Source organism: Dreissena polymorpha, chromosome 14, assembly GCF_020536995.1.
Source record: "Dreissena polymorpha isolate Duluth1 chromosome 14, UMN_Dpol_1.0, whole genome shotgun sequence".
NCBI classification, from domain to species: domain Eukaryota; kingdom Metazoa; phylum Mollusca; class Bivalvia; order Myida; family Dreissenidae; genus Dreissena; species Dreissena polymorpha.
Genome location: NC_068368.1, coordinates 59,859,563 through 59,873,976, shown reverse-complemented (window position 1 = coordinate 59,873,976; position 14,414 = coordinate 59,859,563). Strand labels below are relative to the sequence as shown.

Below are 14,414 nucleotides of genomic sequence, written 5' to 3'. Positions count from 1 at the left end.
ATTTGGTCTTATTAAACGCAGAAATGAATTTCCTTTCTGGAAATGTACATATATTGCAATTATTTTATACAAATGCTGTGTCAAATTTCAAGAAATAACACGATACACATGTAATCCGATAAAGATCTAAGCGATCCGGTAATGGCTGAATCAGTGTACCATGAAATTCGCGCTGTAAACAAATAATATTTTTCGGAAATTTAAAACCGCTGGCATGTTTCAATAGGAAAGACATGTCTTTATCCTGGTTTAATGGTTTAATTACTGAATGCATGGTGTTTGCGTTGAAATGAGACTCGAAGTCCTTAGCTATCCGTTATACACCAATCGACTGTATAAAAGGTTGAGGGTGACATCATATGACATGGGTAAGAAAGACTATAAGTACGAGGTTGGAGCTACACCAAACTGGTTGACTTTTTGTAAGAAAAAAATGGAACTTTTTTAATTCTTAATGCTTGACATAAAACTCCAAACGACGAACAGTCGGAAAATACCTCTTAAATTGACGCCTTGAAAATCTCTCCTTTACAGATTCTACCTGGTAAAATCTTGATTATTGTTCAATTAAAGCGATTTCGTCACTAATTACTTTTCCTGTCAGTAACGAAACGTGTGCATGTTAAACTTTATAAATATCTTAATTACCGATCAGCTGATAGTACTCGCATTTATATCAACAGGAAGCATGTATCAACAAAATGTATATCATGTGTAGATATAATTGGAACTACAAAATATTCAAAAGTCTAAAAAGCCGGATTTGAATAATGTGTTACCAATAATTGTTTCATTTCGTGTCAAATCGAAATTACATGACCTTTTGATAATTTCGGGCGAAAATTGCCCCACGTCACGCGATTCAGGTGTTGATTGCTTCATTTTGTGTTATATCGAACTTACATTACCATCTAAAAATACGTTTCGGAAATGGCCTTTAATCGCTCGATTCTGGCGTAAGATGCAACAGAATGAAAACATTGAGGCAAATGGAAACTAATAAAACATTATTAGGCAATAATATTTGATACCAAACAATATCTGCATTTGTCTGGTAATGGCCACTGCGAAAGTCAACATGTTTGAGAGAAAATAACAAACAAAACAACCATTGATGACACTGCAATTTGCAACAAAGTGTACAAGAAAACAAGAAAGAATCTGCTTTAAGGTTTATGTCAGGAAATATACATAGAGATTGAGATATTCTCTAAGCATGTGTTAAGGGTTTGGGATGGTTATGTATACCTACTGGTATGCCAACGCCTCCTTGGGTCATCCGGAAGTTGCCAACCGGAAGTAGCTCTACCTGAGAGTCAGGTTGGTGAACGTCGAAAGCGAGGAGCGTGTAGTTGCCCTCCGCATCCCCCTGGCGGTCGATGTAGACGTCGTAACCTAGGATACCTGCATTCATCACAGGATAAGAGCGCTGTTTAGTAATTGGGTTGTCACATAAAAGCAAATGCAATAATCAAGTTAAAAAAAAAGACAGTAAAATAGAAAAGAACAAAATGTAATTACTTACATCGAGAACAAAACATGTTGTTGTATGATGATAATCATCATTGTATTCCCGATTTTATATGAATAGTTTTCTAAATAAGTGCATGTGCATGCATGTGCAAGCTTCATATTAGAAAGTATGGTCATCGATTTGTTGTTTGTCAAAATTTCAACACGTCTTTTATTTAAACCTTAACGGCCTGACTTTCTCATTAAATATTAAATTACTAACATGTTAACATTTTATGATACCGCAATATTCCCATAAGCGAATACCAAATTTAAATCCACATATATAAGACCAGCATTACTTGTATGTGGTATAGCGGACATAACTTGTTATTAAGGTATTTCAGACATTAATTATATATGTGGTGTTGCAGACATTACTTTCAATGTGGAAGTGAGGATGTGTGCTATGATCATAACTTGCATATCTGGTATTGCGGATGTATAATATGAACATAACTTGTATATGTGGTATTGCGAATGTGAGCTATGAACATTACTTGTATATGTGGTATTGCGGATGTGAGATATGAACATTACTTGTATATGTGGTATTGCGGATGTGAGCTATGAGCGCCGTGCCGTTTAGCATGTCGCCCCCGGATGTGAGCGTCTCGTGCAGGGCTAGTGCGTACATGTGCACGGCGTCGTACAGGAAGGCGGCGTATATTGGAACCTTGATCTGTAGAACGGACAGACAGGTTGTTTAAATATAAAAGCACCACATAAATTAGAAGTAAGTCTAATCAGGGACAAGGTAATCAATTAAAGCCTTTCCGCCTACACTGGATGTTAGTTTAACGAAAAATTACGTAAAGGAGGAAAGTATCGTCCCTGATTAGCCAGTGCGGACTGCACAGGCTGATCGGGGACGACACTTTAAGCAAATCCATAAGGCCCAATTTTCCCAGACCGAGGCTAAAATGTGTTTCAATAATCGGAATTGGCCGGTCTTTAACCCAGATGAAGAGCAATACATTTAAAAGAAACTCTTCTCTTTGGCTAACTACACAAATTGATAGTTAAAATTAATAAATGTCCCAATGCGTTGACAAGTCCTTATAATCGTATTGCCCTATTGAAATTTTCACCAGTTTTATAATCAATTTACGTAAGCATGAACATATTGTTGAATTTCACAAAAAGGAGGTATACGTAAACTTGTTAGGACCAGAAACGAAGATATAAATTGGTAGTAACAATCCTGAAAACAAAACAACTTTAAAATCAACACCACGACAGATACTCATTTATGAGGTTAATAACTAGATGTAAGTAAAGAACCATGCACAACATTCTATGAATCGTTGTTGACAACGTTATTGATCTTTAAGTGGTTTAAGAACTGACCAGATAATTACTGTCATTTGAGATATAACAGCGGAAGCTAAAGAAATTTATTGACGCTTAACAAATGGGAGCAGACTTGCTATACAAGCTGACAGCCTTGTATTTTCTTCTGACAAATTGGCTCGGATTATTTATTATATAATATTACTGGCAAAAACTCAAAACAAAAACCTCGCTATTTCGTGCCGTTGCAAATGAAAATTCCTACGAGACATTCAGTCAATTATATCCCAATGTATTTGATAACGCATTCATAAATGGTTTACTCAGATTTGGTACCAAGGGCTGCACAAGCTATCAGAAAACTGCTAAAGAGGATATTTATTAAACAAGACACATAATATAACACAGTGATCGCATTTCTTTTTGTGAAATCTAATTTAATGGATAAATTAAAGCGAAGCAGTTGAACATGAATTTAAAAGACAAAGTATTGTCTAATGAATTCCAAATTAATAAAAACAATTAACAAGCATGCAACAATATTTAGCAAATATATCAGTCAGTGAACCCTTTAAATCTATTTCCCAACGAATTGACGCAGCGAGAATATGGAACCTCATTCTGGGATAAAAACTATGTTAATTTTCGTTATATATATATATGTCCATGCAGGCTTCAAAACCGGATTTTCGTTGAGAAGAAACTTCCTTTAAACGAACAATTTTATAAAATCTAAAAGCTCCGTCCATGATAAGCTTGTGCGAACTGCACATGCTTATATAGGACGATACTTCACGAATATACATGACGCCCAACTTTTCCATTGGAATGTGCTTCATTTTGCTACTAATTGGAGGCATGCAAACACGAGCATCATAAATGTAACATTGTTTTGCGCGATTAAAGATAACAAAAAATAAATGAATTTGACTAAATAAAATATTTGAAGATTAGTTTTAGAAAAAAACAGCATAAATTAAAATAGTTAGATCATCGTAAGCTATTGTAAGAGGAAGACGAAAGTTTGAGCGCCCGAGTTTCATTAATACGTGTCAGTGCTGGTCAAGTGTTTTATCCTGCTTCATGCCGTTGACACATTAAATCAAAGACAAATTCTAAATTGACATAAATATATAATTATTCCTGTCGAGCCTTATACATGTACACAACATTCCAGACGACAGAATAACTACCGATTGTGTCACGTTAAAAATTGTTCCACTTTAACTGTTTCTTTTAATACTTTCCTATACGTTCCTATTCAAAATATGAGAAGAAATAAAAAACGAATCGAAAATATGATATTTTTCTTGGTACAAATTAAAAAAAAACAAACATCAGCGTCACAACAAAAACTCAATTTTATTTACCTTAATGACATCTTTTACCCATTGCTTGCCTTATAACAATAAATTTACTACGATATTATACGCATCCATTTTCTGTTCTTCCATCCCTTGACGGTGTGTACTGTGTAGTCCTTACCACGGATCCTTTGTAGACCTGTGCGAACCCGTGGATTGGCGGCTCTGTGTTTCGGCGTCTCACGTCATCCAGGAAGTGGTCCCAGTCGTCATTGAGGGGCGGACGAGGGACCAACAGTAGAACCGTTTCGAACGACTGTACTTGATACGTGTTCAAGTAGTCTTTGGATTCGAATGGTGCTGAAATTAAATATACTTACGGTTATTATACATGATAATTACTGGGTAAACGATTTCTTGAATGGTAATGTATCTGTATTCTACGTATATTTCTATTAATTTATTTAAGTATTTTGATTTTTATTCAACCTTCAGACAAGATTGCATATATATATATTACACCCTAGCAAAATCAAACAATATTCTGTAAGCAATGAATATATCAAAATAACGATAATTACAAAAACTTTATTTGTTCTGGATAATAGTTTCAATCTTTAATACAATTGACATGAAAGTAAACATTGAATCGCACCGATTTTCTTTTTGTCCAATGTTGTTTGTCTATCAATTTTAAGAACATATCGTTGAATCGGATTATGCAACAGTGTGCTATTACATTCCGTTATAACTGATAAGCCTTTCTCTGTGCAAAAGCGGCTAAATGCGTGCGCGTGAATAGTCGTCCAATATAAGCATGTGCAGTCGGTCAGGACTGAAGATAGTTATGGTGAGACTTCATTTTAACAAAATTTTCTATAAACGCGTCCCTGACTCACCTGAGCATTTTGTAGAGGCTAATCTAGAACACGCACCACCAGGCTAATGCGTGATTAAAAACATCCGTCTTTGGCGAACATACAAATCTACTACCTGCAGGTCAACTCAGACTACTTGAGCAGCGGTTAACGTTAATATGTTCCCATGAGACAAAGCGATATGGTGTTCATTAATCGTCGCGTACTTTTGAGAATGTAGGAGTGCGGGTCTTCTGTGTACAAGCGTTCGTCCACGGCGATGACGACGTACTCGGATATCCGGTCCTCCACGTGCGCCTTTAGCAGACGACTGAAGTCGATCAGGCCGTGGTGGTCACCCAGAAACACGTAGACTGGAAAGCAGATACACGTATACTGGAAACAAGTAAAACGTCGACTGAAAACAAGAAACACGTAGACTGGAAACAAGAAACACGTAGACTGGATAAATGAAACAAGTAGACTGGAAACAAGAAACACGTAGACTGGAAAAAAGAAACACAATTACTAGAAACAAGAAACACGTAGACTGGATAAATGAAACACGTAGATTGGAAACAAGAAACATGTGGACTGGAAACTAGAAACACGTAGACTGGAAGCTAGAAACACGTAGAATAAACAACAAAAAATCATACAATAAACTAATGTCGGCCACGTCATGTGTACGGTAGCATACCTTGAATTTAGAACATATGTTATTAGGAGGTCTTTATTTCTTGCTCACGCTAGAGCTATTACGTGGGCACACAGTAATTAAAGAATGTAACTTGTTGAAATTGTGTTATTATTGCACTGAGAAAATGCATCCACTTGTTCGATAACGACTGATCTGATAAGTATTCTCATTGGTCAGCTATCCTATACGCACGAAATAGACCGCTAAATGTAATATTTCGAAAGTCCCCTACATGCATACGTTCATTTGATTATTATTCTTAAACTTCTTTAATTTACTATTTGCAACTGCGACTGCTTGGTGGCTGCAGCATCTAGTCATCACACCGTTCAATCGACCCCAGCGACGACTGTGGATCATGCGACGACTCAGATACTGTGTACGTGTCGGTAGAAAACGGAGTGTGTTTACATAGTTTTGACATTTTACATATTGGATTGAGCAGGTTTGAGTATGTTATTTGATAGCCTAAGTAAAAACGACTTTTTAAACGTAATCCCTACCTTCCTTGCTTGTTAAGTTTCAAGAAATCCGTTAGAACAGTCAAAAATTAAACACACTTTACCGATCTCTCATTCAAACTCTAATTACACATGATATAGACCAAAGATAAATATGAACAACATTTTATTGAAATATTTAATCATTTCTCTTCGGTTACTCCAAATAACAGCATCCGACTAGAACAAAACAAAATTAACGATCAAATTTGAGTGGGTTTTGAAAAACGCCTCATGATTACGGCCGTGACTTATTATTAAATGGTCATGAACACGGCAATGAAAATACAATTATGCGCATGCATTCGGCTGAGACAATGGAAAATGGCATGATAAGATGCGGACGTTACTCCTTCACCATATTCGATACAGCTATTAGATATGTGGATCACAAACACTGTTTTAAGATTTTCATCTGTATTTGAAATAAAATGGGATGGGTGAGTAGATTTCTTTTTAAATAAATATTTCTTTAACATTATTGAAACAGTCATTTACACGCAATATGTCTCCACATCATGTAGAATACAGTTGACTCTCATTATGCCGAAGTCGGATATATCGAACTAATGAAAATTTCGAAAACAAAAGTTCTTGATTGGCATGTAAATACCAAAATACACACGAATACACCAAATTTCGAAGGATTTTACAGAAAAACATATTAAATAACGGAATCTCCTGTGACATATCGCATTTAATCCTTTATTATTGTTTTAATGTAATACATGCCTAATCTAAATACATGCATACATTACAAACGATCTACCGACATAGCTTTCCGGCCCGCTTGCACAATGCCCCCTACGTCGTCAATCAGGGAACTAAATAAGGGGAGAACAATAGTATTTACAAGAAAATTATGACGTAAATCCTATGTTTTAGTGCTCGTTAGAATCGTAAACATACAGACAATCACATAATATGAATTTGGTAACGATTAAGAAAGTTTGCTGTGGAAATACGCCTCCTATTTAGAGCTCTGTAATAAAACATAAACCGCTCCTGTTTAATATGTTTAACAGACGCAAACACCTATCTATTCCATTTATTTATGTTATAAACTTTTCTGTGTAAGACGATCGTTTAGGAAATTGTTTTAAATTAATTCAAAACAGAAAATCTTTGGACTTTATCCCGGATACAAATTATTATAAATAAAATCCTGACTTACCGCAGTGGTTGTATAATAGGGCGAAAGGTCTACCCGGAAATTAGGAGAAGTGAGTCACATAGAAAATCAGCGCGATATTGCTTAGATTTTGTATATACAAGCAACTGGTTATTTTAATAACAGTTAGTTTTTCCATTGTACATGTTCAATCGGTTAGGAAATATAAGACTGTTCTTCGCCGGCAACAAGATGAAAATACCAGTCGCTATACCGATTAAAGATTAGACACAATATAATAAAAATAAAATTCCTATTTGGATATTCGATTGTTATGGAAAATAATAATATTCGAGATAAAAACTGCAGTTTGTAGGACAACAAAAGTCACATTTAACTTTTTATGCGCACAAGCTAGTCGCTCTCAATCTTGAAAGGCGACCAAACGTATTTCAAGAAGTGTCGCCCTACTTACTGCGCGTCACTCGGTACGACTTTTCAACAATGTCATACATTTCCTCGCCGGAGGCGTAAGGTTCCGGGAAATATATGGCGCCATGTAATCGGATGTTGTGGTCCTTCATGAGCGTCTTCAGGCTATCTGCTGTCTTGTTCCAGATTGAGCTTGCACCCACCACCAAGGTCACTCTAGGAAAAAGAATTGACTCGTTGAAATACGTTTAGAAGTAATTGTTGCACATATACACACGTTATTCTGTCATCACAAGTTATGCCAAGGCTACTGTACATGTGGATGTAAAATAATGTTATATGAACAAATATACACTTTAACGTGGTGCCATATGGATATATCTACGTTATTTTAAGAACCCGTATCATAGAGGCAAAGCACGTAAATAGAATGGCTTGCAATTGAAGTACTTAAAATAATGACCTCTTTAATAAAAAAAACGAGTTTTTTACTCGGATTAGACGTAAAAAATATAAGCAAATACTATACACAGCGCCGTAGCCACGCTGAGGCACACCGAGGCAGTTGCCTCGGCTAAAATTTGCAGAGCAATTTTGAGATTACAAGGAAAACAATGAAAATTTATATCAAAGAATACAATTTATATAAGAAATTGAGGCAATTTAATGAATTTAAGGCACTATGATATTCACAAACAAATATTATCATTGAGTAAAATTGGTTCATGTTTAGGCAGATAATTATTTCATTTTATTAACTGATGCCAAATGGCTCAACAAAATGATTAGGAAAATCCGTATATTAAACAAAGCGTCGCACTGTACTCTTCGATGTTACAATCATTGTGGACATCGGAACGTACCGAGCGAGAATCGGGTGTTTTACGGCCAGGTCTGGGACTATTTTGGACCTAGACACACTTCGGGTGGTTGGCGTTTTCGCCTTTATTGGAATTCTCCTCTTTATGGCCGGCGTCGAGTTTGATCCGGGACCGTTTCAGGTGGTAAAAATCTTTGTTTACATTAGAATCTTCAAATTATAATATCCCGCGTATTAAACTTTTTTGATATAAAGAAGTTCAAGTATTTTCTTTTTAATAGTCAATGAAATTGATGACAGAACGTTGATGATAGAACTGTCAACAGACAGGAAATGATGACGCAGTGCTAAAACAAAATGTTATACAAGAACATTGAAAAAATGGCCAAAAACTTTACTGATTTAAGTTAAATATTTGTACTCCTCATGATAAACAATGTGCCCCTGTGACGCAATCGGTACGGCGTCAGACTCTGGGTCCATTGCTCAATATTATACTGTCACCGCGTTGGTTCGAATCCCAGGAGGTCCGTGTTTAAGTAAATTCTATCAATGATCCTTTTTATATGTGTTTATGATTGAAAACGCTTTTGAATTAATGCATTTAGATATTTTTTTAAGAGCCATATTGTGCGTTCTAGCTCTAAATGGAAAAACAAATCGTCCACGAATTTTTTCACGGTGAACTTGTCTGAACTACAACATCAAGTTTGCGGAAGCTGATGTAAAACTTAAGAAATAATATTTTTTTATTAGTTCTTGTAAATGTGAGTGGAGTTTTAGCGAATTGCGAAGGCTTAAAACGTGGACACGTTCAGCTATGTAAGAGGAACGGCCTAATGGCATAGCTTTAATGTTTGTGCATAAACATATTCCAGTTGATCGAAAACAAATTCTTCAAATGTGGGAATCGACTGGAGACAGGATAGTTGAATAAGCGTTCAATAAGATTGATATTTAAAAGTTGAAGAATAATAAAACATGTTCATCAAACCTTATTCGCTAGATAAATCTGTTTCTTCATATTATAAGGAAGATCTATTTTATTTTAGTATTTAAATAATAAATATGTAAAGCACATTATATTATCCATATACATACTATGGCTTGTATGAGAGAGCTGCGTTTTAATTTTTTCTTTTTTCTATCTGACTTCAAATGAAGTATATGACTATTTTTCTATAGTTAAGTTTGTTACATCATTGTCACTTCAAACACGGTTTATGGTACCAGAATATAAAATTCACAATAAACGTGTAGCAGATTTTTGTGTGAACTTTATTGATACCAAACGGTAATATGTAGCGTCCATGATTCCGATAATTTAGGTATAAAATGCAGTTTTTAGCTCCACTGGCCAAAGGCCAGCGGGGCTTATGTCATGGTCCTGTGTCCGTCGTGTGTACGTCCGTGCGTGCGTGCGTCCGTGCCGTAACTTTTTCTGTAAACATCTTCTCCTCCTAAACTACTGGTCCAATTCTGATGAAATTTCTCAGGAATGTTCCTGTGGTGAACCTCTTTCAAATTTGTTCAAATTATGCCCCTGGGGTCAAATTTGACTATGCCCCTGGGGGTCAAAAAATTGAAAATTTACCTATATTAGGCCTATTTTGTGCAAACTTTATAAATCTTCTTGTAAAGAACCAATGGGCCTAGGGCTACCAAACTTGGTATGTAGTGACATCTTATAGTCCTATACTAAGTTTGTTCAAATTATGCCCCTGGGGTTAAATTTGGGGTGGTCAAAAAATTGAAAGTTTGCTTATATAAGGCCTATTTTGTGCAAACTTTAAAAATCTTCTTGTCCATAACAGTATGGCGTAGGGCTACCAAACTTGGTATGTAATGACATCTTATAGTCCTCTACCAAGTTTGTTGAAATTATGCCCCTGGGGTCAAATTTGACCCTGCCCCGGGGGGTTGAAAAATTGAAAATTTGCTATATAATGCCTATTTTGTGCAAACTTTAAAAATCTTCTTGTCCATAACCATTTTGCCTAGGGCTACCAATTTTGCTATGTAGTGACATATTATAGTTTTCTACCAAGTTTGTTCAAACTATGCCCCTGGGGTCAAATTTGAACCTTCCCCGGGGGGTTAAAAATTTGAAAATTTGCTTTTATATGGCCTATTTTGTGCAAACTTTAAAAATCTTCTTGTCCATAACCATTGGGCTTAGGGCTACCAAATTTTCTATGTAGTGACATCTTATAGTCCTCTACCAAGTTTGTTCAAAATATACCTCTGGGGTCAAATTTGACCCTGCCCCGGGAAAGGGGTAAAAAATAAGAAATTTGCTAATATAAGGCCTACTTTGTGCATTTGCTATGTAGTGACATCTTATAGTCTTCTACCAAGTTTGTTCAAATTATGCTCCTGGGGTCACATTTGACCCTGCCCCGGGGGGTCAAAAAAATTGAACATAACATTTGCTTATATAATGCCTATTTGTGAAAACTTTAAAAATCTTCTTGTCCATAACCATTAGGCCAAGGGCTACTAAATTTGGTATGTAGTGACATCTCATTGTCCTCTACCAAGTTTGTTCAAATTATGCCCCTGGGGTCAAATTTGACCCTGCCCCGGGGGGGGGGGGGTCAAAAAATTGAAAATTTGCTTATATAACCATTAGGGCCTATTTCTATCAAATTTGGTAGGAAGTGACATCTAATAGTTCTCTACTTAGTTTTTTCAAATTATGTCCCTGGAACAAATTTGACCTTGCCCCAGGGGTCACAAAAATGAACATATGCTTAAATAAGACCTATTTTGTGCAAACTTCAAAAATCTTCTTGTTCTTAATTATAGAGCCTAGGGCTACTAAATTTGGTATATTGTGATATCTAATAGTTCTCTACCAAATTTGTTCAAATTATTCCCCAGGGCTCAAATTTGATCCTGTCCCGGGAGGTCACAAAACTGAACATATGACGTTTACCAGGGGAGATAACTGCGCCCTAGTGGCTGTGACCAACAACAACAACAACATCTTGTAAACATGAGATAAAACCCTGTCATTTAGTGCCATTTTAGATCAGATGGTGACTGCTTACAAAGGAATTGAAGTAAGAACATGTGTTCTGAATGTTTTTCTTATAAACTGAAAAAAGTCGGGATTTATTTAAACATGTCGAAAGTGACCATATATCCGAATAAAATAATTTCGGATGACATGTTTATTTAATGTCTTTTTTTAGTGTTTAAACCAGTTTAATAATATCTTATTGATTTTAAAACACAACTTCCATGAACATAATTGTTTCCAGAAAAGTCAATATAGGATACTGCATTGTAAACTCAAACTTTGTATCCAAGAGGTGTTGGAATTGATGAAGTGCAATGTTCTTAACTATCGTATATGCTGCTTTTTAATAACTAATGATTCCCTTTGTGAATTGTGACTCATGAATTGTGGAGATATGATTGTCAATTGCTCAAAGATTCATATAATTTTCTGATTATTTTATCATTTTCTTAATATAAGTTATGAATTGGTCTTAGAAGTCAAATGTATTACTTAATAAAATACATTTATAAATATAAGAAATAATCTTTAGATTATCATATTATTCTCAGGCCTGTTAGTCTAAGGGATGTGTGAGTTGTTAATTATATTTATGCCCCTCTTCGAAGAAGAGGGTGTTTATTGTTTTGCACATGTCGGTCCGTCCGTCGTCCGTATGTCCGTCCACCAGATGGTTTCTGGATGATAACTCAAGAACGCTTAGGCCTAGGATCATGACACTTCAAAGGTACATTGATCATGAATCGCAGATGACCCATATTGATTTCAAGGTAACTAGGTCAAAGGTCAAGGTCACGGTGACCCGAAATAGTAAAATGTTTTTCGGATGTAACTCAAGAACGCTTATGCCTATGATCATGAAACTTCATAGGTACATTGATCATGACTCGCAGATGACCCCTATTGATTTTCAGGTCACTAGGTAAAAGGTCAAGGTCCCGGTGACCGGAAATAGTAAAATGGTTTCCGGATGATAACTCGAGAATGTTTAATGCCTAGGATCATGAAACGTTATAGGTGCATTGATCATGATTCGCAGATGACCCCTATTGATCCTCAGGTGAAAGGTCAAGGTCACTATGACCTGAAATAGTAAAATGTTTTCTGGATGATAACTCAAGAACGCTTATTCCTAGGATCATGAAACTTCATAGGTACATGGACCATTACTCGCAGATTACCCCTATTGATTTTCCGGTCACTAGGTCAAAGGTCACGGTGACTCAACTTAGAAAAATGGTTTCCGGATTATAACTCAAGAACGCTTACGCCTAGGATCATGAAACTTCATAGGTACATTTATCATGACTCGCAGATGACCCCTAGTGACTTTCAGGTCACAAGGTCAAAGGTCAAGGTCATAGTGCCAAAAAAAGTATTCACTCAATGGCTGCCACTTCCACTGACAGCCCATATGGGGGCCATGATAGTTTTACAAACAGCCCTTGTTTGAGATGATTCTTTACAAAGCAAGATGCTACTATTGTATTTGTTATAAATGTGTGAAAGGCTCTAAGAAGGAACCAGAGATTATTTACCCTTTACCAAATACCAACAGGATTTTACGGGTTTATAGCTGACGACTTTATAAAATATTATGATAAAATGAGAAATTGCTCAAGATGAGCAATTTTTCCTTTAATCACAATTTTTTCTACCTTACCTGATCATTTCCTTAATATTCCATTACAATTCTTAATATTCCATTACAGTGTAATTGTCATCTGCAACCTTTTTCAAATTGGGAAAGTCCAAAATGTGTCGTTTGGTAAAGGGTTAAGGCATTTTGATTCCTACGGGTCTTGTGAATCTGTTTCAAATCAAATGCGTATATTTGATCTTCAGCATCTAAAAATATGTGAAAAAGAAAGAACAACAATATCTTTTGGAGAGATAAATGTTCCTACGTTATAAGCAATCGGACTGTGCTTCAAAGGAACCATGCCCGGGCTTTTTAGTCTGTAAAGTTAACACGGTAGAAACTTTTTCCATATATAAAAATGCTCACCCATCCAACTTTAAGCGCCCAGTGGGACGAAGGATAGACAGAGAAAGTCACATGCTTGAGTACATTTCAACCCATGCGCATGCGCGTTTTTTTTTCGCACAAAAAACAGTGGAGCGATACAGGGCCATCATGGCCCTCTTGTTTTAATGGCCTTTAAAACGCACCAGAGACGTTCTAGGTTAAACAAAGTTCCGGGGGGGGGGCATGCCCACGGACCCCCCTAGAAGGACCTAAGATACTGTCTCGGCTTAAATTTGGGTCTGGCTACGGCACTGCTATACAGTTTAAATTTTGTTTAATACAAATTTACATTATATCACATCGATTTAAAAAATACAATGTCCGTATTGTAGTCTGACAATCAGCCTTTTTAGTCGACACATAGCACGTTATTCATAATATCTTAAGGTTTAGCTGATATATACTTAGTTTGTCATTATATTTTTAGGCTTTGTTCGCATATATTTCGTTTTTCCTAACATCATAAGGTTATGTTGATAAACATGTGTGCTAAGCTTTTTAAAAAATATTTAGGATGAAATGATATATACTTAGTTTTTCATAAAACGGTTTTGTTAAGTTGATGTAAACTTAGTTTTTTCGAAACATTTTTCATGTGATGTTTTTGTAAATGGAAATTTATAAAGAGTTTCAATTTGTGTTTATGTGATAAGCAATCGAACTATGTTTATTATGAAATGTATTCTTAGTTTTAGTGAAATTTATATGCATTCAAAAGACAAGGACCATAAAAAAGAGATGTCAAAACAGAGATAATTTACGTTTCTTACGTTAAAAAAGAGATGTACTGATACGTTACACATTAACAAATAAGCACGTACGCATGCCGGA

At 35.8% G+C, this 14,414-nt stretch overlaps 1 protein-coding gene across 2 annotated transcripts in view; it reads right to left on the bottom strand.

Annotated features, from left to right (window-relative positions):
• Positions 1 to 14,414, bottom strand: part of LOC127858744 (guanylate cyclase 32E-like) — a 52,292-nt gene that overhangs the window by 20,597 nt on the left and 17,281 nt on the right. For both annotated transcript variants that reach the window (XM_052395991.1, XM_052395992.1), the window contains exons 3-7: positions 7,753 to 7,925; positions 5,194 to 5,340; positions 4,291 to 4,469; positions 2,053 to 2,194; positions 1,253 to 1,404 (exon numbers count right to left, since the gene is read on the bottom strand). In XM_052395991.1, the coding sequence (XP_052251951.1) occupies positions 1,253 to 1,404; positions 2,053 to 2,194; positions 4,291 to 4,469; positions 5,194 to 5,340; positions 7,753 to 7,925 (793 nt within the window). The remainder of the gene's footprint in view (positions 1 to 1,252; positions 1,405 to 2,052; positions 2,195 to 4,290; positions 4,470 to 5,193; positions 5,341 to 7,752; positions 7,926 to 14,414) is intronic.